The 22,127-nt window shown below is 48.2% G+C and overlaps 2 protein-coding genes across 4 annotated transcripts in view; one reads left to right on the top strand and one right to left on the bottom strand.

The window, feature by feature from the left end:
- Nucleotides 1-635: 635 nt before the first annotated feature.
- Nucleotides 636-18,126, top strand: Mkrn2 (makorin ring finger protein 2). Its single transcript, XM_052174605.1, has 8 exons — nt 636-757; nt 10,301-10,429; nt 11,167-11,348; nt 12,216-12,520; nt 13,824-14,038; nt 15,052-15,162; nt 17,419-17,563; nt 17,699-18,126. The coding sequence occupies exons 1-8, from the start codon at nt 732-734 to the stop codon at nt 17,834-17,836; spliced, it is 1,251 nt and encodes a 416-aa protein (XP_052030565.1). The 5' UTR covers nt 636-731; the 3' UTR covers nt 17,837-18,126.
- Nucleotides 18,127-18,722: 596 nt separating this feature from the next.
- Raf1 (Raf-1 proto-oncogene, serine/threonine kinase) overlaps nt 18,723-22,127 on the bottom strand; it is a 59,471-nt gene continuing 56,066 nt past the window's right edge. For all 3 annotated transcript variants that reach the window (XM_052174602.1, XM_052174603.1, XM_052174604.1), the window contains 4 exons: nt 20,426-20,544; nt 19,963-20,094; nt 19,739-19,873; nt 18,723-19,553 (listed from right to left, as the gene is read on the bottom strand). In XM_052174602.1, the coding sequence (XP_052030562.1) occupies nt 19,410-19,553; nt 19,739-19,873; nt 19,963-20,094; nt 20,426-20,544 (530 nt within the window). In that variant the 3' untranslated portion in view covers nt 18,723-19,409. The remainder of the gene's footprint in view (nt 19,554-19,738; nt 19,874-19,962; nt 20,095-20,425; nt 20,545-22,127) is intronic.

A 22,127-nucleotide genomic window follows, 5' to 3' on the forward strand; every position in this document is an offset into this window, starting at 1 on the left:
AGATCAGTTAATTTCTATACAATGCCAACTCAACACAATAAACTAGGACACCCTTTTTTAAGCTGACAACACAACTATTGTTTGCAAAAATCCAAATTATATATATACATACTGCTTCAGTTTCTGCCTCCAGGTTCCTGCCTTGAGTTATGTATATATATATTTATATAAAAAGGCCAGGGGAGAGGATATTTCGTGTGGATATGACCAAATACATTGTACACATGTATGAAATTATCGAAAAGTAAATAAAAATGTTCTTACTAGAGGATGGCTCAGTGGTTAGGAGCACTGGCTGTTTTGTAGGGGACCAGAGTTCAGTTCCCAGCACCGACATGGTAACTCAGAATAGTCTGAACTCCAGTTCCAGGTGATCCACTCCCTCTTCTGGCCTGCACCAGCACTGCATGCACTTGGTGTACAGGCACATATGCAGGCAAAAACAACCCCGCAGATGATTGGTTAGTATGCTAGACATGCTCAGACCCTTAGTCTCAGAAAGTTGGGACCCGGACTACTAAGGAATAGGGACCTTCCGGCCCCAGGCCCTGACGGAACCCATTGTGATGGTGGTTAGGTTTCCGGCCGGCAGCTTAGAAGTAACGCACGAGCGAGGGTGGCGCGCGCAGGAGTGACGCGGCTACGCGCGCGGGGCGGGGCGGGGCCGGGCTGGGCCACGGCGCTGGCGGCTCTGAGATTTCAGTGCGACTCCAGCCCGTGGCCCCGCCGCCATGAGCACCAAGCAGGTCACCTGCAGGTAAGTGCGCGGCGCCGCGGGGCCTTGGGCGCTGCGGGACGGCCAGGGAGGGAGGTGAGAGGCCGAGCCGGGCGGTGGCGGGTCGTGTACAGCGGGGATAACGCGCAGGAAGGCCGCGTAGAGGCGGGAGCGGCAAGAGCTGCTGCAACCGCGGCTTGCAGAGAGTGAGCGAGGGCGATCGCGGGGAAACACGGGCAGGTCGCATTTCTTACCCAGCATCACCACTGAGCGGAGAGTCCCATTTCGCGATGCAGGAAACCGAGGCCACATAGGGAGGTAAAAGTGACACCCATTTAGGAGCAGAAAGGCGGCATGAGTGGACGGCTTGTTAGACGAAGTGGAAAACCAGAAAACTACTCTGTGACTACTATTTTGAAACAAAAATAGTTGGGTTGAGTAGCAACGTCTTAACTTGGTGACGGGCTTATGGCTGTCATTGGGGTCTAGTCCTGTGAATTTGCATGCTTGGGAAGTGCAGCTTGTGAGAATCCCGACTGTGGAAATCCAAATTTCGAAATGCTCCAAAATCCAAAGCTCTTAAGATACCTAAATAGAAGGTAAGTCTTTGTTTTTGTTTGGTTTGGTTATTCGAGACAGGGTTTCTCTGTGTAGCTCTGGCTGTCCTGGAACTCACTTTGTAGACCAGGCTGTCCTCGAACTCAGAAATCCGCCTTCCTCTGCCTCCCGAGGTGCTGGGATTACCGGTGTGTGCCACCACTGCCCACTGGCGCACGCCTTTAATCCCAACACTGGGAGGCAGAAGCAGAGGCAGGTGGATCTCTGAGTTGAAGCGAGCCTGATCTACAGAGTGAGTTCCAGGACAGCCAAGACTACACAGAGACTACAATTTTTTCAGGGTATGTGTATAAGCATACATGAAATGATGAATTCTGTGTTTAGACTTTTGTACTATACCCAAGACATTGTGTACATGAAAATACTCTAAAATTTAAAAAAATAAAATTAAAGACACTCCTGAGCCCAAGCCTTTTGGATTAAAGGAGCCTCAGTTTATACAAATTTTAGTTGGTTTCAGTAAACTAAGAAATTGAGCGGGCAGTGGTGGTGCACGCCTTTAATCCCAGCACTCGGGAGGCAGAGGCAGGAGGATTCTGAGTTCGAGGCCAGCCTGGTGTACAAAGTGAGTTCCAGGACAGCCACAGCTACACAGAAAAACACTGTCTCGAAAAAAAAACCAAAACCAAAAATCAAAAAAAAAAAAAAAGAAAGAAAGAAAGAAAGAAAGAAAGAAAGAAAGAAAGAAAGAAAGAAAGAAAGAAATTGAGTAGTTTGGTTATGTGGTAAGCATTTAATTACGTTGTTATTTCTCATTAGTGCAGACTCCTAGATCTAATGCCTTTATGAAGAGTTCTGTTCAAATTGGATATTGAGGGTTGAGCCTCATACCAAGGTCCCAAGCTGTTTATATTAAGTAGCTATCAGAAAACTACAGTGTGTGTGTGTGTGTGTGTGTGTGTGTGTGTGAAAGAGAGAGACAAAGAGACAGAGCTAGTTGACATGAGCCAGAGTCACTTGGGAAGAGGGAACCTCAGTTGGGAAAATGCTTCTACCAGATTAGCCTCAATTAATAATTGGTGTGGGAGGACCCAGCCCACTGTGGGTGGTGCCACCTCTAGCTAGTGGTCCTGGGTGCTGTAAGAAAGGCTGAGCAAGCTAAGATGATCAAGCCGGTCACCAGTAATCCTCCTTGGCCTTTGCAATAGCTCCTACCTAGAGCCCTGCACTGATCCTCCTTAGTGATGAAGTAAGATAACTCAAAAGATATCTACAAGTATAAGCTCTCCTCCCAAAGTTGCGTTTGGTCATGGTGATTTATCACAGCAATAGAAACCTTTAATAGTACTTGCTGGTCATTACTACTAGAACGTCTTTGTGTATGGGTATTTACTCCCTTCACTCTGAAGGAGGAAATGTTCCCGTCATAGTGTCCTTTAAAGCAGAGTCTAAAACTCTGCTTGTTTATGGTTTTGATGTTTGAGACAAGGTCTTTCTGTGTAGTCCTGGCTATCCTGAAACTCACTATGTACATCAGGCTGGCCTTGAACTCAGATCTGCCTGCCTCTCCCTCCCATGCTAGGATTAAGTGCCACCACACCTAGCTGCTTTTTAGTTTAATTCTACCACTTAAAGGATTGTCTAAGATATGTGTCTACAAAACCTTTATGTAATGCTTAAGTCCGGTCATTTTGATTCTCTTTTTCCCCTTTTGTACTTGGAGATAGTTTAGCTCTGTCTCACAAATAAGAGAGCCCTAAGACATGGTGCGGGTAAGAGTTGGGATGCTGGGAACGGATGGTTTCTATTGAAGGGTTGCCTGGAATGTGTGGTGCTGTCTAGTGCTGTGCCTGAGTGAAGCGTGTAGTGAAGGAAGGAAGGGTGTGTTCTGACTCTCAGTTTGAAGGCCCGTGGTGGAGGAGAAGGCATGGTGGTAGGAGCTTGATGTAGCTGGTCTCACACACTCAGACAGCAGGGAGTGTGGCGCCCAACCTACCCTTCCCAGCCTAAGGAGCAACACCTCCACACTCAGGATGGGTCTTCCCACCTCAGACGACCTAATCTAGACAATCCCTCAGTCATGTCTCTTCAGTGATTTGCAGTCCGTGGCAACTATCACAGTCTTGCGGATCCGTCAACCCAAAAAACATCTTCCACAGTGAAATGACCTTGGTATTCAAGTTTTCCCTAAGACTAGCTTTAGTGACAGATGTGAAGCAAGCATTGAGTCTTCCGACCCTATGCTCAACTGAAGGATGCTTCACAATTTTCACATGTTCCCCGTTCTCACAAAAATGTATGAAAAGGACATTTCCTTATAAAAGGGTATGAAGAATGGGACAGGACAGTTGAGCATGCTGACGTCTCTTGCAGAGACACCAGACTCGCAGAGACACCAGACTCAATTCCTAGCATTGGTACTGTGGCTTATAGCCATCTGTAACTCCAGTTCTAGGGGTCCGACACTCTTCAGGCACCACACACACATACACAGTGCACAGACAGAACCACAAGCAACACATACATTTTTGTTTTTTAAGGTTTTTTTTTTTTTTTTTTTTTTTTTTTTTTTGGCTGTGAAGGAGTCAGGCCCTGCTAAATAAAAATATTTAAGTGATTATCAATAGGTTTGTGTTTGTGGTGAGAGAGTATGATTTCTCATTTTATTCACAAAAGCCTTGTCCCTGACAGTGATGACTTATAGAAAATGCTCAAGGAATGATTTGTTTGTGGGTCTAGGGCATAGTTTCTTTAACTATGAGTCTTAATTCCATGTATGTGGAGTAGATCACAAAATATCTAGCAGTGATAGTTTTTTTTTTTCGTTTTTTTGTTTTTTGTTTTTTTGTTTTGGGGGGTTTGGTTTTTCGAGACAGGGTTTCTCTGTATAGCCCTGACTGTCCTGTCTGTAGACCAGGCTGGCCTCGAACCGCCTGCCTCTGCCTCCCAAGTGCTGGGATTAAAGGTGAGCGCCCAGCCCTTCAGGAGGATTCCAGCCCTCAGGAGGCAGAAGCAGGTGGAACTCTGAGTTCAAGGCCAGCAGGACCTATAGATCGAGTTCCAGAACAGCCAGGGCTACATGGAGAAGCCCTTGAGTCTTGAGTAGCATTTCTCAAAGAATTACCAAGCCTGATGTGATGGCGTGTCTGTGCTCTCAGCCACTTAAATCTGAGGCAGGAGAGTCAATAGAATCACGTAAATGCAGGAGTTCAGGGCCAGCTGAGACAATATATAACAAAACTTTGAGTCAGAAAATAAAAAGAATTATCCAGTTGTTTAGATGTGGAATATTTTCTTGTCTGGTGGAGTCCCAGGACCAGCTACCTTCACACCTGGAGACTGGGTAGAGCGATCCATGGTGTTTAGCATACAGCTGGACTCGAGGCCAAGGCTGTTACACTGGCTTAGCCACAATACAGCAAGGGTCCAGAGGGCGGTACCTTCTATCCCTGTGTGGAGAAGCACACAGCACACACAGAGGTATCAGGTGGGTACAGTATGGGGCCAATGCAGCTTCGCCTGTGACCCACTTTCTTTTTTTTTTAAAGATTTATTTATTATATTTAAGTACACTGTAGCTGTCTTGAGACACTCCAGAAGAAGGCATCAGGTCTTGTTATGGATGGTTGTGAGCCACCATGTGGTTGTTGGGATTTGAACTCAGGACCTTCGGAAGAGCAGTCATTGCTCTTAACCACTGAGCCATCTCACCAGCCCTGTGACCCACTTTCCAGACTCAAGAGGAAATGGCTTTTGTCTGAACCACACAGTGGTACAGCTGAGGCACTGTGAGCTGCTTTCACCATTAGAGAAACTCTGGCGACACCAGCGTCTAGAAGCCGGAGGATGTTCTTAGGCCAGTTCAGAGGTCTTGGATGGTGACTTCTTTCCATGGCCTTACCTGCTCTCAACACCCAATCCCTACCTGCTGAGAACTGAGCCCAGGGCCTCCGAATGCCATGGGCTCTCCATGAGCTTAACCCACTCCCACCCCCCAGCCTCCTAGCAAGCTACTGACCAGTGTCAGGCTTAGAAAATTTCCTGGGAAATCTGGGTGACTTCCTAGGGAAGTTCAGCACTTTACCGTTTCTGACCTTGATGGTGAGATTGCTGTTCTTTCATCAGCTTCAGGAGGGAGGAATTGATAGGTGGGCCTGGCCAACTCTTCTGCTCGTGGATGTAGCGGGCAAAGATGCAGGCTCGCAGCATAGACAGGAGGCGAGGCTCTTCAGCAGCTTGCCTGCCTGTCATGGACTGGGCACTACACACGGGTCTGTGCCGCCATGGACTGGGCGCTGCACTTGGATCCATGCTGTCGGGAAGGGCCATGTGCTGGACTGTGTGTTTTACTTCTGCCGTGCTGGCTGCACCACAGTGCCAGCTCTCCAAGGAGCAGGCCTTGCTTTTGCCAACACCGTCAATGTGGATGTGCTCATTGACCCAGTCTGTGAGCCTTGGGACTGAGGAAGAGGCAGTGGGTTCTAATGAGACATCTTGTGCCTTGGACAGGGCAAGTTGTAGGTTGAGCCTCTCTGCACTCGGCTCTGCCATTGTCCCTGGGTTAAAGGCTGAGCTCACTCATGGCTGCGGTTGTCCTTGATGTTTCTCACTTCATGCGTTCCTCGGGTTGTATTTGTTCTGTGGGATGTGAGGAGGCTCTACCCAAAAGTCTACTTAAAGAGGGTTCTTTACCCAAAGGGAGGGGTTTAAGGTAAACCAGGCAGGCCAGTAGCAACACAGTTGACTGGCTCAGGGTGCAGTTTACTGGTCCACTTTGCCCAGTGAGAGAAATTTTATTTGTGTGTGTGTGTGTGTGTGTGTGTGTGTGTGTGTGTGTGTGTGTGTTCCTTTTTTCTACAAGGTGTTATATGTAGTTAGTCTGGCATTTAGCTTGTAGCAACTCTCCTGCTTCAGCATCTCAAGTGCTTAAATAAGTTTAAAAATATTAGTTCCCAATAAAGCTATAATAGAAAAGCATTTCTGGGGCTGGATAGATGGCTCAGCAGTTGGGAGCACTGACTGTTCTTCCTGAGGACCTGAGTTCAATTCTCAGCAACCACATGGTGGCTCACAACCATCTGTAATGGAATCCAACGCCTCTTCTGGTGTGTCTGAAGACAGCAACAGTGTATTTATATATAAAATAAGCAAATCTTTAAAAAAAAGAAAGAATTCTTAGAGATTTAAAAAAAGAAAAGAAAAGCATTTCTGATCCTTTTGCAAAGGGACTGTTTTACCTTCTCCTGCAGGCCCCTCCTCCCTGCAGTTGTCCCCCTGAAGGCTGCCTATACCACATAGGGAATGTTCTGGAAGCTCCAGAAATCCTGGCCTAAGCATGTGTCTTTCAGCTCTGCACCTCAGTTTGAGCATGCCAGGAGTGTTACAGCTGACACCAAGGTGACCTGGTGAGCACTGGTGGCATGATTCCAGCCTAGGCTCCCAGCAGGCCTGCCCCCACCTCACCCCACACAGAGCTGCCTTCCAGTCTCCACTTACCAGGAGCTTGAGATCGCTGCCCTCCCTCAGCTGTGTCTTGTGTCTCTGCTTCCCCACATTCAACCTTCACTTGGAAGATGACATCAGTGTGACTAATGCCACTCGCCCTGTCCTTTATAGGCCTTAACAGGAGCTGCACTCTGGGGAGCTTGAAGAAAGCTCAGCTGAGCTGAGCAGTGCACACTGTACCGCTCATTTAAAAGTGACGTCAGCCTTGTGTTGCTACAAAGGCAGTTATATAATGCGCTCACAGTAGAAACATTGGGAAGGGCAGGTGCTGTAAAGAGAAAGGCGCCAAATGCCTGGGCTCCAGCAGCCGCGGCAGGCATCGCATCGCCAGCTCTTAGCGTTTCTGCCCCTCTGTGTACACTGAGCTTACCCGTCTACCTCCCACCCTCTTTTTTTTTTAAACCTCTCCCATTGTCCCCTTATCCTAGACCGGTAAAACTCAGGAGATCACCACTCTTAGCACACCAGTTTATGTTTATGATATTTTTAACCAAAATGAGATCCTGTATATGGCTTTCTTTTTTAAAAGAATATTGTGTGTCCTGGTTAGTTTGTTGTGAGTACGAGCTAAGAGTTATATGGGGAGAGAAGTGTTGAGAATGCTTCCATCAGCTTGAGCTATAGGCAAGCCTGTGACTGTTCTTTCTTGATTAGTAATTGATGTAGGACGGAGAGCAGCTCACTGTGGGCAGCAGCACCCCTGGGCAATATAAAAAAGCAGGCTGAGCAAGCCAGTCAGCAGCATTCCTGCCGTGAGTCCCCTCAGTGATGGACTGTGACCTGGGAATTGTAAGCTGAAATAAACCCTTTCTGACTCATAGTGCCTTGGTCATGGTATTCATTCATAAGAGTAGAAACCCTGAAAGATTTTGATAAAGTGAATCTCATAGCTTAGGTTCCCCAGGGCACTCAGGTTACAGTTCCATTCACAGTGCATTCAGTTATGTAAGCAGTCCCTGGTGCTTTACCTGTTAGACAAAATATATGCTGAACTCCAGGTTTCCCCCTTAATGGCCAGCAGTCCTCTGCTTTCTGCGTCTGTGAACTTAACTGTTCAAAGTACCTTACATGAATCTGTTGTGATAGCTTATTTCACTTGGCACAATGTCCTTAAGACTCATTGTGTCGTGAGTTGGAAATGTTTTCCTTTTTAAGGCTGAGTAATATTCCATAATCTGTACATACTACTTTTATGAAGTTTGTGCGTGTTTTCCTTTTCTTTTTCTCTCTTTTTTTTTTTTTTTTTTTTTTTTTTGAGACAAGGGCTCACTGTGTATCCCTGGCTGGCCTTGAACTCACAGATATCAGCCTGCCTCCTGAATACTACACTTAAAGTTGTGAGCCACCATGTCTGGCTTTATACAGTTTGATAATCTATTCTCAGCTGCCTTCGGTTTCCCATGTCAGTACTTACTTGGGGATTGGTGGGTGAGTCAACATGGAGTCCCTATGTAACCTAGGTGACCTTGAACTGCTCCATCTCCAGAGTGCTGGCATTGCAGACAACAAGTACTGTGGCTCCAGTGATGTCCCTCGTGCATGGCACGTGCGCACAGTACCAGCTGACTACAGCAGCCCCATGTGGTTCTGTGTCCGCCTTGCCGCCCGTGTGTGTGAATGCTGCTGCCCTGGCAGACTAAACAGGGAGGCGCTAGGCCACAGTCCATCCTCTCAGCCACGGAGATGGGGCACCTCAGGCCAAGGGTTGGGTTCACATACTGCTAGATAGACACTGCTGAGAACCGTGAGAAGTAGTTCCTAGCGGTGGGTAGCTAGAAGCTTGTGAACTCCAGTCTCATTGTTGTCTAGCCTGGAGCAACAGGACTCTGCGTATGAATGCCATGAGCATCCGCACTGGAAGTCAGACTGTGAGTGAGGGGAGCCATGGGCCTGCGGTGAGGGGGAGGAGTACAGCTTAGCTCAAGAGTGAGTGTCCCGTGTTCATTTTACCTGCTGGCCTTGTACTCGGGCTCCAGTGGATTGTCTCAAAACTGTGTTTGTGGATGCTACACCTGGTAACAGCCATACATACCACTGACTGCTTGTCTAGCCACCCCCCCAACTCAGGTTTATTGAGCTGTAACGTAGAAAAATTTGCTAGAAGTATGCCAGAAGTTGTTTTGTCTTGTTATCAATAAATGTGAATACATGACATGCCCGACACCTTAGAGCTACGGTTACTCTGAGAGGACACACTGGTTCCCTTTCTCTTTTTATTTTTATTTATTTTTATTATGTTACTATGTTATGTTTTGCCTGCATGTATGACTGTGCATGCAGTGCTGCAGGAAGCCAGAAGAGAGTGTTGGGTCCCTCTAGACCTGGACTTACAGAGAGGTGTTAGCTGCCATGTGCTCTCTGGGTGGGAATCAAACACGAGTCCTCTGGAAAGGCGGCCAGAGCTCTTAACCACTGACTCATCCCTAGACCCGCGCTTCTCAGCCTTGCTAATGCTGCAGCCCTTTAAACACAGTTCCTCTTGCTGTGCCGACTCCCAGCTATAAAATTATTTTTGTTACTACTTTATAACTAATGTTGCTACTATTATGAATCATAATGTAAATATCTGATATATGACCCCTCCAGGGGCTTCACAACCTCTACAGGTTTAAAAGCACTTCTCTAGACCCTGTTTGTGTTTTGTTTTGTTGTTTAACTCTAGGCATCATGTGCAAACTAGCTTCAGATTTGTTGTGTGTCTAAGAATGACCTTGAGTTTCTGCTCCTTCTGGTTCTTACCTCCTGGTGCTGGGATTGTCGGTGAACATCGCCACATCTGCTTTGTTCTGTGCTGGGAATGAGGCGCATGGCGTAGCACGTGCGAGGCAAGCCCCTACCAATAGAGCTAAATCCCCAGCCTCTAAGAGTGCTAGGATTTCAGGCCGGTGCCACCATGCCCAGCATCACTCACGGCTTTCAGTGTCACTGTCTTCTTTGGGCTCAGTCAGCAGCCTTGGGATGCAGTATGTGGTGTCTTCATTACAGGTGAAATGGCAAGAATGGGGACGAGCGCTTTGGGACTCCGCTGAGCCCAGGACATTCTCACCCCATTCAGTCATCTCTTAACAGCTCCAGGAGAATGGGAGGCAGGGTTTCCTGACATGTTTTTCCAGTTATAAAACTCATATCTTACATAATTAGCATAAATCAAGAGCTTCTCCATAGAAAGGTTTTGAAAAATATTTTGTGTGCATGAATGTCTATTTTGCATGTATGTCTTTGTACCACATGCATGTAGTGATCAAAGAGTCCAGAAGAGGGCATCTGACCCCCTGAGACTGGAGTTTAAGGTGGTGGTTAGCTGTGGAATAGAGGCTGGGTCATCTGCAAAGCACCAAGTGCTCTTTACCCCTCAAGATAGAAACTATTGAGGTAATTTTTCCACAAAGCTGGCCTTAGGTCATATAAAATCATGGTACATGAAAAAATCATGGAAACTGAGTGCACTGTGGGCACGGGGTGTGTAGTATTGAGAGGGAGTCCTCATGGCATAACTCAGCTCTCTGGTACTTGTCTTCCCAGGTATTTTATGCACGGTGTATGTCGCGAAGGCAGCCAGTGCCTGTTCTCACATGACTTGGCGAACAGCAAGCCGTCCACCATCTGCAAATACTACCAGAAGGGCTACTGCGCCTACGGTGCACGCTGCAGGCAAGGCTGCCACGGCTGTGGTTACTGGAGTGGAGCTCTGTTTGGTTTCATTGACAGGGTTTTGTGCCGCCCAGGCTGACTTCAGCCTTCCTATGTAGCCAAGGCTGGCTTTAAAGCTCTGGTCTCCTGCCTCCATCTCCAGTGGTGGGAATACAGGGGTATGCCATATGCCTGCCTGAGCATGGGCCTCGATGCGGGGAGATTTTAACTTAAAGTTGTATTGAGAATATTAATAATTTGTCTCTTACCTTTAAACCCTGTATAGTACACCCTAGACTTTCCCACTGCTACCGGACCATATCCTCACTATAGTTTTGTGTGTCAGAAGGTGATATGCCATTGGTTTGAGAGTCATTTCTGATTCATATTCAGGTGACTTCTGGTGTGGATGTTTATGACATTCATGCACACAGAGCAGAGCCCATCTAGTCCTCACTGTCCGGCAGAGTTCTAGAGTCAACTGTCTGCACCCCAATCAGTGTATCCTCAAGATTCCTGCCAAGGGGCCTCTCTTGGTAGCATAGGTGTCAAGGGTTTTCTTTGGCAGTAGATGAGTTCCTGTCAGTCCTACTGGGACAGAGGTGTGGGTGGGTAGCAGGATACATGGCCCCAGTAACCTCTTTCAGTTGAGAGCCCACCTTGGTGAGGTCAGCTGTTGGTGGCTGCAAATGCAGAGGAAGGGGGGGCACAGGTGCTCCAGCATGCATGGTCATGACACATGGTTGTGTTTCGTTCAGATATGATCATACAAAGCCCACAACTGCAGCAGGTGGAGCTGTGGGTCCTGCACCCCACCCTTCGCCCTCCTCAGGCCTGCATAGTCCTCAGCCTTCTCCCAGCATTGCCACATCTGTTATGAGGACACATTCGAATGAACCTGGAAAGCGGGAGAAGAAGACGCTGGTGCTCAGAGACCGCAGTGAGTGACCTGCTGCCTCTGGGGAAGCTGCATGGATAGCGCAGTGCAGTGCAGTGCAGTGTTGTGCTGCTTTCGGGCCTCCTTGTCACGATACTCCTGACTCCCCAGGAGCCTAGAGTCGATCTAAAAGCAGGCTGCAGGGCTTCAAAGGTTCTCCACAGCTGGCTGAGCCCCACTTTAGCCCAGCAAAGCATCAGCGTGGTCGTTTGTCACCGTGAACTTGCCTCTTTGTAGAGACCACTGACTGCTCATTTCTAGCTGGGTGTTTTAATGGTGGGCATGTGTCACTTTGTTTGGTGCCATGTCCTGGTAGTGACTGCTTTGCGGTTTTCAAGAGCATCTTCAGACACAGCGCAAGGGAGGGGTCTGGGCCTACACCAGGGTTAGGAGAAAAAAGTCCTCACGTGGCTTCTGAGCTGCTGGTCCTCCCTGGGAAGTTTCCTAGTTCTGGGGGTTGTTCCCCTCAGGATAGGCAGATTCCACTCCTAGCAAACGTATAGTCAGCTTGATGCAGCGGGTCACCCCTGACAGTGACAGCAGTGTGTGACAGGGCAAGATCTCACTGACTTCAGGTCTCTGGATTGGTGCTTCTACAAAGGAGCCCCTGTGTTCTGTTGACCTTGTCAGTTCCTTCATGTTTTGAGGTGGTTTTAGCATTAAATGGTGTGTATGTTACCGTCTTTTGTTCAGTATAAAAAGACTGCATTCTCTTTTGCTGTTCATACGTGCTCTACCGCCTGGGCCATCTTCAGCCTCTGCGCTGTTGTCGCTCTTGGACTTTTCACTAGCTATTCCTAATTTGGGCTGTTAGCTGATAGGAAAGGTTGAGCCTGTTCTCATGTGTATGTATGTGTGTTCTGTGTTGAGATCTGACTGGTCTGGCTGAAGACAAGACTCCTCCAAGCACAGTGAATAATCCAGGTGGCTGCAGTGACCCTCAGCCCAGCCCAGAGACGAAGCCCCACTCCTACCTAGATGCCATCAGGACTGGCCTGGATGGCTTGGAGGCCAGCAGCTCCTACAGCAATGTGCAGCAGCTGTGCCCCTATGCTGCTGCTGGGGAGTGCCGGTTTGGAGATGCCTGTGTCTACCTGCATGGGGACATGTGTGAGATCTGCAGGCTTCAAGTCCTCCACCCCTTTGACCCAGAACAAAGGAAAGCTCACGAGAAGGTAACTTGAAAACCTTGGCATGAAATCATTTCAAGAAGCCTGACTGAGCCATAGGACGGAGCCATTCAGGAGTCCGCAGATATGTTTCTGCCAAAAATTCCTGGGTTACATTCCTGGCTTGTTTTCATTCTGTTTTCAAGTTCTTTTCCTGTTGCCATTTTTGATTATCGAGAACAAAGAAGAATAAGAAATATTAGAAATGCAAAGTTCAGGACTGGAAAGATGGCTCACCAGTTAAGAGTACTTGTTGAGCCTGGCGGTGGTGGCGCACGCCTTTGATCTAGCGCTCAGGAGGCAGGGGCAGGCAGATCTCTGTTCAAAGGCAGCCTGGTCTACAGAGTGAGTTACAGGACAGCCAGGGCTACACAGAGAAACCCTGTCTCAAACCAAAAACAAACAAACAAAACAAACAAAAAAAAATTGCTGTTCTGTGCAACCTCCTGTAACTTCAGCCCTAGAGTCCAGCATCCTCCTCCTACTTCCATAAGAACCTCATTTGTGTTTGAACACACGCAGACATGTATATGCACATGCACGTCTCGTACACAACTTTCTTCCCTAGATTTACATGTCTCTCTGGGATACAGGCGGTCAATGTTTTGGAAACTTTGAAAACCCTTTATTATGGACTTTCCTTAATTTTGTTATCTGTCAATCTATGTAATTACAACTAAATATATATGTGTCTGTGTGTGCACGTGAGCACCTGTGGAGGTGAGAAGACAATGTAGACTCCTCCCTCGGGCTGGAGTCAGGCAGTGGTGAGCAGCTGAGGAGGGTGCGGGACCAGACTCAAGCCCTCTAGGAGAGCAGCAGGCACTCTTGACTGCCTGCCACTCCTCCAGCCCTCGTCATGGACTCTTAAGAGCTAAGCCTTGAAAGGTCATGAGTAGCTGGTCCTGGGCGCCCTCTCCGCACACAGAGCGCTACTGCGCTCTCTGCTCAGCGGGCCTGGCTCCTGGCATCTGCCTGCTGTCATTTGGGTTCACTCAGCTCAGTGTTTCCTGTATTGGTGTGGTATGGAGTAGGCATGGCATCCCAAGAGACCTGTGACCAGTGTTTATGAATGCTGCACCCTCCAGAGTAATCTAAGTGGTCTAGAAATCTGTAGCTGTTAAGCTGGAAGTGACCATATCTTACTAGGGAATTTAGGACAAGGACAAGTCCACTTTGTGGTTAGATCTGTGTGTCCTGAATGCAGGGACTGTAGACACAGCTTCCAGTGGCTTCTGTGACTATGTGGCTGAGCAGCTCCTGAGATCTTGGCCAAAGAGAACCTAAGACTTCCCTTCCTGTCATTCAGATGTGTATGTCGACATTTGAACATGAGATGGAAAAGGCTTTTGCCTACCAGGCGAGCCAGGACAAAGTGTGCAGCATCTGCATGGAGGTGATCCTGGAGAAAGCATCTGCTTCTGAGAGGAGGTTTGGCATTCTCTCCAACTGCAGCCACACCTACTGCCTGTCCTGCATCCGTCAATGGCGATGTGCCAAGCAGTTTGAAAACCCGATAATAAAGTGAGTGCGGCTGGGCCTCTCTGCAGCCATGGGGGCTGCTACCCTCTAGAGCCCAGGCCCCCGGCTGTGAGCTTGTCCAGACCACCCTTCCTGAGCCCATCTGCCTGTCTCAGGGACCAGCCTCTTCAGTCTCTACATGCTGGGGACTGCGCCCTGTCCGCTGGCTGGGTTCTGTCATGTCTCCCTCAGGCTAGCTGCCTTGGAGCCTTTGGTTCTTCCAGCTTTTTCATCTTAATAAAGGGACCGTGGCTTCCTTGGAGGAAGGCTTCTGTTCACCCCCACACTCCCTGGTGCACACTGCTGGGGAACTTGCCTATGCAGCACTTTCACTGAGAAGAGAGTACAGTTGTGTGGTGTCCAGGGCTTTGCAGAGTTGCTCAGCTGACATGCAGTCTAGTTTTAGAAATTTCGTCATCCCTAAGCCTGTACTGCCACCCGCCGACCCTTGTCTGTCTTCTGTCCCACTGTCTCTAGTCAAGCTCTTTCTCCACAGAAATCCGTGTTCTGCTTGTCACCATGCACACCCTTTACCTTAGCAAGTGTTCCCAGGGCCACGCCTGATGAGCCTGCTCAGCGCGTACTCTCTTTGTTCTCTGAGAACAGCTTGTACCTGTTCAACAGAGAGTGGACGCCCTTACAGAGACCCCAGGAATGGTCACAGGAGCTTGGCCTCTATCATCAACATCAACACATTGTTCCCCCAGAGTGGTTGTGCATATCTCTTACCTCAGATCCAGGCTCTTGTACTTGACTTTATTTCTAATCTGAGCTGTCATCTTGCCTTCCTTAGTCACTGGAGAGAATGAGCATCGTTGTGTGTGCTCATTGGCTGTCCTAGCTCAGGTCTGTTTCGTATCAGAGTTGAACCTTTTCAGCAGCAGAAGCTGCTCTTAGGTTATGGTAACTGTGTCTTTGGCCATGTGTTTGAGCAGGGGTGGCTTGGAGTGCTGTGTGCAGAGGATTCATGATGTGTTTTCTCCCTCACTAACCTATTGGTTTTGTTGTCTTTTCAGGTCATGTCCAGAGTGCCGTGTGATATCAGAGTTTGTAATTCCAAGTGTGTATTGGGTAGAAGATCAGAATAAAAAGAATGAATTAATTGAAGCTTTCAAACAGGGAATGGGGTAAGTGCTTTGATTTCATAGGAGAATCCTCGTACCTACCTGGCTGGGTGTGGTTTGAGCCTGTGTCATCTTCAGGTTTCCCAAGCATGTGAACCTGGTGGATGGATCTCAGAGCTTCTTGCTCCTGTCAGCCACTTTTCCTGGGCTTTGGGCTACAGAGCCGAGGGAGGCCTTGAGGAAGCAGATGAGTCCCGAGATGAGCCCTCTCCCTGAGTGCCAAGCTTGTCTTGCCACCTCTGGTTGTCCATGCATTTAACAAGTACTCCTGAGGACCTGCCATCTCACAACCTGTCCACTGCAGGGCCCAAAAGAGCCTCGGTACAGCTCACACGTACCAAAGGAAAGTGCCAGTCAGTAAGGTTGGGCAGAGGGAGCCAGCCTCAAATGAGGTGGAAGATGAGAACTGGCCCCAGAGGTTTGCCGCTGTTGCCTTGTCTGGCCTCAGCTTTCTACCCCAGTCACCTTCCTGCTGGGATTTCAGGCACGCACAACCACACCTGTCTTCTTTTTAAAAGAACTTTTTGTAGGAATTTTCCACAGAATATGTGTCCTTCATCATCACCGTCATTTGTAGTGGGAATAATACGTGTGTTGTATTTACATTGTTAGAAAACCCACAAGGCTACATCAGATTTGCCATTAAAACTTTTTCTTTTTATGTCACAAATGAGTGTGAGTATGTCTCACTGTGTAGTGCTGGCTGGCCAGGAACTTGCTGACCTTGAAGTCAAAAGATCCACCTGTCCGTGTCACCCAGTGCTGGGGCAAAAGGCATGCATGGCCAGGCCTAGCCTAAATACACTTTGTATTTAAGTGTACCCCACCCCCAATTTTTTATTTTGGAAGTTTTTATACTTATCTAGAATCTGTGGCTTGATATTTACCCATTTTTTTCCTCCTGTCACGTGATTATGTCCATCCACAAGAGGGCAGATGCTGCCAGACAGAGCTGTGTGGGCTTAGAAAGGTGCTGTGCTGGCGTTTGTGGTTGCTTTACTGCCGGGCTATGCATCCCTCTGGATGTTTTGGGCAGTCTCTAGACACTGGGTTTGTGTCAGGCACCACTGGGGAAAGAGGAGTAAGACCATCTCTCATCTCATGGGATTTCTGAGTTCGAGGCCAGCCTGGTCTACAGAGAGAGTTCCAGGACAGCCAGGGCTACACAGAGAAACCCTGTCTCAAAAATCCCCCCCCCCCCCCAAAAGAAGTGTGCTGGGGCAGTATGTGGCAGATTTCTTCCTTAGCCACCCAAACAGAGCTGACACAGCCCTGAGTCCCCCGAAGCCGTGTGGATCTCTGCCTGTCCTTGTGTACTCAGCAGCAGCAGTTCCACTGTGGGCCTTTGAAGAGGTTGGAGAGTCACTAGTGGGGATGGGAGGGGTCAAGGAAGGCTTGACTGGCAGACAGGCAGCCCTGCATGACACCCTGGTAACAGAACAGAGGGCACTGGAGGGTCAGGTGGGTGTGGGGTTTGCTTTGTCAGGGGGTTAGATGGGTGTGAGAGCTGAGAACACCAGTGAGGTAGCCGGGCTGGAGCTTTTGACTTTGGTGGACAGATGGGTAGGACTGGAGGAGGAGGAGGAGGAGGGTAGGCAAGGTTTGTTTTTAATACGGGGTCTTGTTTTATATATAGTCCTGGCTGGAGTATCTGTAGACTAGGCTGGCCTCAAACTTGGGGACCTACCTGCTTCTGCTTCCCAAGATCTGTGCCACCATGCCCAATAAGAAGGCAGTTCTGAAGCTGGTGAAGGGCCTTTGGAGAGCTGAGAGGTTACTGTCCAAGCCATAAGAAAAAAGATTCCACAACAGTAGAGAAGAGCCAAGGGCAGAGTGAAGAGTTAAGCTAGGTTCTAAACAGTAGAAGGCATCTATCACTTTCCGATCTGCTAAGGCCTGCTTTCCCAGGCTGTCAGGAGGAAAGGAAACTAACTCACTTGCTTTGCAGACTTGAGCAGAGCAAGTGAACCAGCTGCAGACCTGGGTACCCTGGAGTTATCCAAGCCTCACCCAGCAGTAGTGCAGCCCTGGAGCTTTGGGATGGGGTGGGGAGACCTGCTTCTGAGCACTGCAGCCTCTACACAGTGCATCCACAGCTTTGCCTAGCTGGGGAACCAGAACACCCGCTGTGAGGTCAACAGGTCACCTCACTCCTCCCAGCACAGGCTTTCCCCAGTGTAAAAGGTAGGGTAGCCATAACACAGTAGTCACACTTAACTTCATTTTTCCATCAGCCTGATTTGTGTGTGTGCTTTTCAGGAAAAAGGCATGTAAATACTTTGAACAAGGCAAGGGGACCTGCCCCTTTGGAAGCAAGTGCCTTTACCGCCATGCTTACCCTGACGGGAGGCTGGCAGAGCCAGAGAAACCTCGGAAGCAGCTAAGTTCTGAAGGCACCGTGAGGGTAAGCTGGTTGGGGATGCTGTGGGAATAGCTTTGGCAGCAGAGCAGGGGAGTCCGCATAAGCAAAGCCCAAGCCGGCACTCAGAGTCTGCTGCTGTCTCTATTGACCCAGGCGTGCTTATTGTTGTTTTTGCAGTTCTTTAACTCAGTGCGGCTTTGGGATTTTATTGAGAACCGAGAAACCCGGCAAGTCCCCAGCACTGATGACGTGGATGTGACGGAGCTAGGAGACCTCTTCATGCACCTTTCTGGAGTAGAGTCATCAGAACCCTAGTTAGCGCTGATGCCTTCATTTGGGCTCTGAAGTCAACTTTCCAAGGCATGGTGCGGACACATCTGTCACTGACCTGTGGTGACATGGTACTGGGATGTGAGTGCAGCAGTGAGTCCACTTGGTCTCTTCATGATCCACTTTCTCTGCCCTGGTGAAGGGAAGGGAGCTCACCAAGTCCATGGAATCACTACATTTAGAGTTGAGTTGTACCTCCAGCCCCTTTATCAGGAACCAGCTATGTGGTCCAGCTGTTTTAATTGATTGCTTTTAAATGAAATCTGACTGCCATCTTTCTTTTGTGATTTTCTTCCTTAAGCAACAGTAAACTTGCAGCTGCTCATAAAGCAGCAGATCTGTTTTTTCTTGCCAAGACATCGCCAGTCCTATAAAGGCTCCTCTGCAGTGACCATCTCTAATATAGTTGTTGAGCTTTGGAATTTATGCAGCTGTTTCGTAAGAACACATTTGGTCATATTGGTGCTGTACCACGGGGTAGACTTCTACGGCTGTAAGGGTGGCTGTTGAGTTCCTCCAGTGTCTCAAGTCAACAGGTGTATGCAGTTGTTTATCCTCTCTTTGTACTGAGAGCACAGGACACAGGGTTCACACTCAAACTCTGTGTTCTCACCTGTGAGGTAGGCTCTACACTGGTTTTTGTGGTAGACAGGAGCAGTCACTCCTCTGTCTAAGAACTGGGGCCAAGAAAGAGCAAGTTTGTCCTAACCCTGAATTTATTTTTGTAAAAAGCTGTGTGTTTTTGCTTGGTTGTTCATGTAACTGCAGAGGAGGCTCCTTGAGTTCTGTCTGCATAAGAAACTGAACAAGTAGGGCCCGCCCGAAATGCGAATTTGATACTACTTTTGAAGGAGTCAGTAGCCATCAAACCTAAATTTAATTTATTTTATTAAAATAACATAATTGAGGAACCATCAGATAACTGTATTTCATCAGGTTCAATAAAAACAAAATTAAAACCCAAAATCATTAAGAAAACCTGTATTCTTGGCTTTCTTATAGACAAGGATATGACTAGAGCTAGGGCTGGGCTGTGGCCCACCCCACAGGGGCAGCTTCTGGAAGACAGACTGAGCGTGTGGGAGGCTGCCAGAGGTGGAGCACCGCGCTTGAAAGCTATCCACACAGTCACCTTAGACACAGAGGAAGGTGTATCCACAAAATGAAGTTCTGTAGTACCAAGGCAGGTTCCCCCGGGTGGCCAGGACTCCATGTGCAAAACTGGCACTGGACCACTCACTGTCTGTGCCCTGCAACATATAGGCTTATAGGAGCCAAGTTCCCAATTGCATGTCCCTGCAGCAGCTGGAGTGCCTGCCTTCTCTCAGCTGACTTGCATACCTCTGGGGCAGAGCAGGCGGGCTTGGTGGACAGCTTCCATTTCCAGGGCAAGAGGGCAGAAGAAGGCAATATGAGTTAAGGCCCTGTGAGTAGTCGAGGTCCTTAGCAGCAGCAGCTTTTCCAAAAACATGCATTCTGCCCCCAAGGAAACAGAAAGTGGTGCCTGCTGACTCTTCTTCTTCATCCCCTGGTGGCCTAAGGACAGCTACAAGGTCAGCTAGAAGACTGGTAGCCTCGGGGATGTAGTCAGCGTGCAAGCATTGATGTCCTCAGTGTGAGCTGCCCGGTGCAGGGAAGGCTCGGAGGCGCTCCTGTTGATTTTCGGCAGAGAGTGCTGAAGCAGCTCAATGGAAGACAGGATCTGAAACAAGGCCCCTTGTGGTCTCATTAATTGGAAACATGGTATCTCCCCAGCTGTACCAAGCCACAGGCTGCTCTTTGTATGTGTGAAGAGCTTGTGGAGGTCCTCTCCCTACCCACCCAATCCTGGCCCACCACATTTACACCTTCAGAATGCAATCATATTTCAACTGAGCTCTGTCTAACCTGGGGAAACAAAGGTCTCTCCTCTTTGACTTTCTTCACACAGTCAGCCACCAACCTCTTCATTGCCTTGGGGCAGTTCTTGTAGAGCCTGCTAAGATCTGGGGAGGCATACCCACGGCCTACCATGAAGATGATCTAGAGAAGAAACAGTTGAGCAAAGGAGTTTGTGAACAACAGAATACCTGACCGCCCGTTACTGTTTTGCCAGACCCCATGCAGATTACCTGGTCTCGGTTGTTGATGTGGGAGTAGGGAAGCTCCCCAGTCATCAGCTCGTAGAGCACAATGCCATAGGAGTAGACATCAGACTGGAAGCTGAACGGGTTGTTATCCTGCATTCGGATTACTTCTGGGGCCTATAAGGATAAAGTGTGTTAGTCCCGGGTAATGACCTCCAGAAACATCGAGGAACCAGGCTATTTTAACTAGTCAGGCAGGGAGTCCAAGTCCTTCGCCCAGGGTGGCTCTTCCCCAAAGACTCAACCCACAAAAAGCCCCCAAGCTCTAGCCTCTGTTGCCTTGCCAGGAGATTTGTGGTTTTAGTGGTTTTGCCTTAAGCTGACTGACACCACAGATCAACCAGACTCCCATGGCTGTGCAGAAGTGCTGTCAGTTCTGCACCCTGCTCTGGGCCAGTACTTCCATCATGCTTACGCTTAGGAAGGTGTGTGGGGCCAGCTGCCTTACCATCCATAGCACAGAGCCAGTGGGCTGTTCAACCTGCTGAGAACCACTCCAGCGTGACTTCACCGTTGCCAACCCGAAATCTCCAATTTTCACCGTGAGCCCTTCATGGAGAAATATATCTCGATGCTTGTTAAGGAGACGAACAGTTTATACTGTTCATAACAGGGCTTCTGCCCTCCTTCGATTCACTACTGACTCCTCCAGGAGTAGGAAATGAAGGCATACCTCAATTGCAGGGCTCCACACTGCTTATCCCCTCAGCCTACATGTGGTACTTACTCATAGAGCAGCAAGCCAGCAGGTTTACTACCTAATGCTTTCTTTAAAAATCTCTTGATAGAACTGGGGCACTTTTTGACTTCTGTCAGCTTATTTGTAGGTAACAGACAATTTTGGTCTGAGTTGTGACCTGCTGGTTTACTGGAGTTGAAGCCTTAAGTCTATGCTAATACCTTGGCCCAGTGCTTAGCTGCCCCAAAAACTTTCCTCAGGAAAGTGTAGCAAGGAGGTCATGGCCACTGAATAAGCACAGCCCATTGGCTGTGCAGATCGGCTGCGCTTAACCAGCATGCCATGTGCCATCTTACAGCCTGAGAGGTGTGGTTGGTGAGGAGATGCTATTTCTTAACAGCAGCCTCTAGGCAAACTTCTGTACATTTAACAGAAAGTAGTCATTTTGAAATTTCTCAAATTCTGGGATACTGGTTCTGAATTCATGCCAATTCCAGGGATCTCAAGAAATGGTGTGTCCTTCCAGCTAAATTAAGAGGTCAGGTAATTAATGGAATTTTGGTTGAAGTATGACTCACATACTTCAGTGGCACCCAAACTCATCATCCTGTGGATATTTCTCCAGGATAATTAATGAATAATTTACTTAGATGGATATATAATTTACTTAGAAGCTGGCAGAATTCTCAAACTGTTTCCCCTGAGCTGTGCAGTGAGGGCTGTTATGGTGGGAAAGGCTAAATGGAAGCCTTCAGAGTGGTCTCTGCCAGGGATGAACCAAGTGTCACATCCCTGGCAGAATTACAGTAATCAGTGCCACCATCAAAGACTTAAAAGATGCACAGGTGATGATTCATGCCATATCTCCCTTTAATTCTCCAATCTGGCCAGTGCAGAAGACAGATGGACGGTAAAGAATGACAGGCTGTACCGGATGCTTGAGCAATTAATATACCTCCTGATACACACTGCATAGCTATTGATCTAGCAAAAAGAACCACCAGAAGCAAATGCTTTTGATTGGCAAGATCAGCAGTATACCTTTACAATTGTACCTCAAGGATATATTAACTTTCAGCCCTGTGTCATAACTTAGTTTGAAGGAATCTTGACCATGTCTCTTCTACAAAGTATCACATTGGTCTTCTCTATGGCTAACATTATGCTGGTCTGACCTAGTGAGGAGGAGGTAGCAGTCACTTTCAGCTTGTTGGTAATGCGTACATGCATCAGAGGATTAGTTACTTTCCTATCTGTATGGACACACCTTCCATAGACTCCATATAAACAGATGCTAATAACCTTCTCAAACTATACTTTGGATAATCCAACCAGGCTGAATTCAAGTCTATTTCAAGTTTGTATCCCAACTCTGAAGGTATTATTTCCAGATCACTGTTGGTTTAAGGGGGAAAAAAACCCTTAAGGAAGGAACTCTCATGATCACCCTGTTTGGCTTCTCAAGTATATT

Source organism: Apodemus sylvaticus, chromosome 2, assembly GCF_947179515.1.
Source record: "Apodemus sylvaticus chromosome 2, mApoSyl1.1, whole genome shotgun sequence".
NCBI classification, from domain to species: domain Eukaryota; kingdom Metazoa; phylum Chordata; class Mammalia; order Rodentia; family Muridae; genus Apodemus; species Apodemus sylvaticus.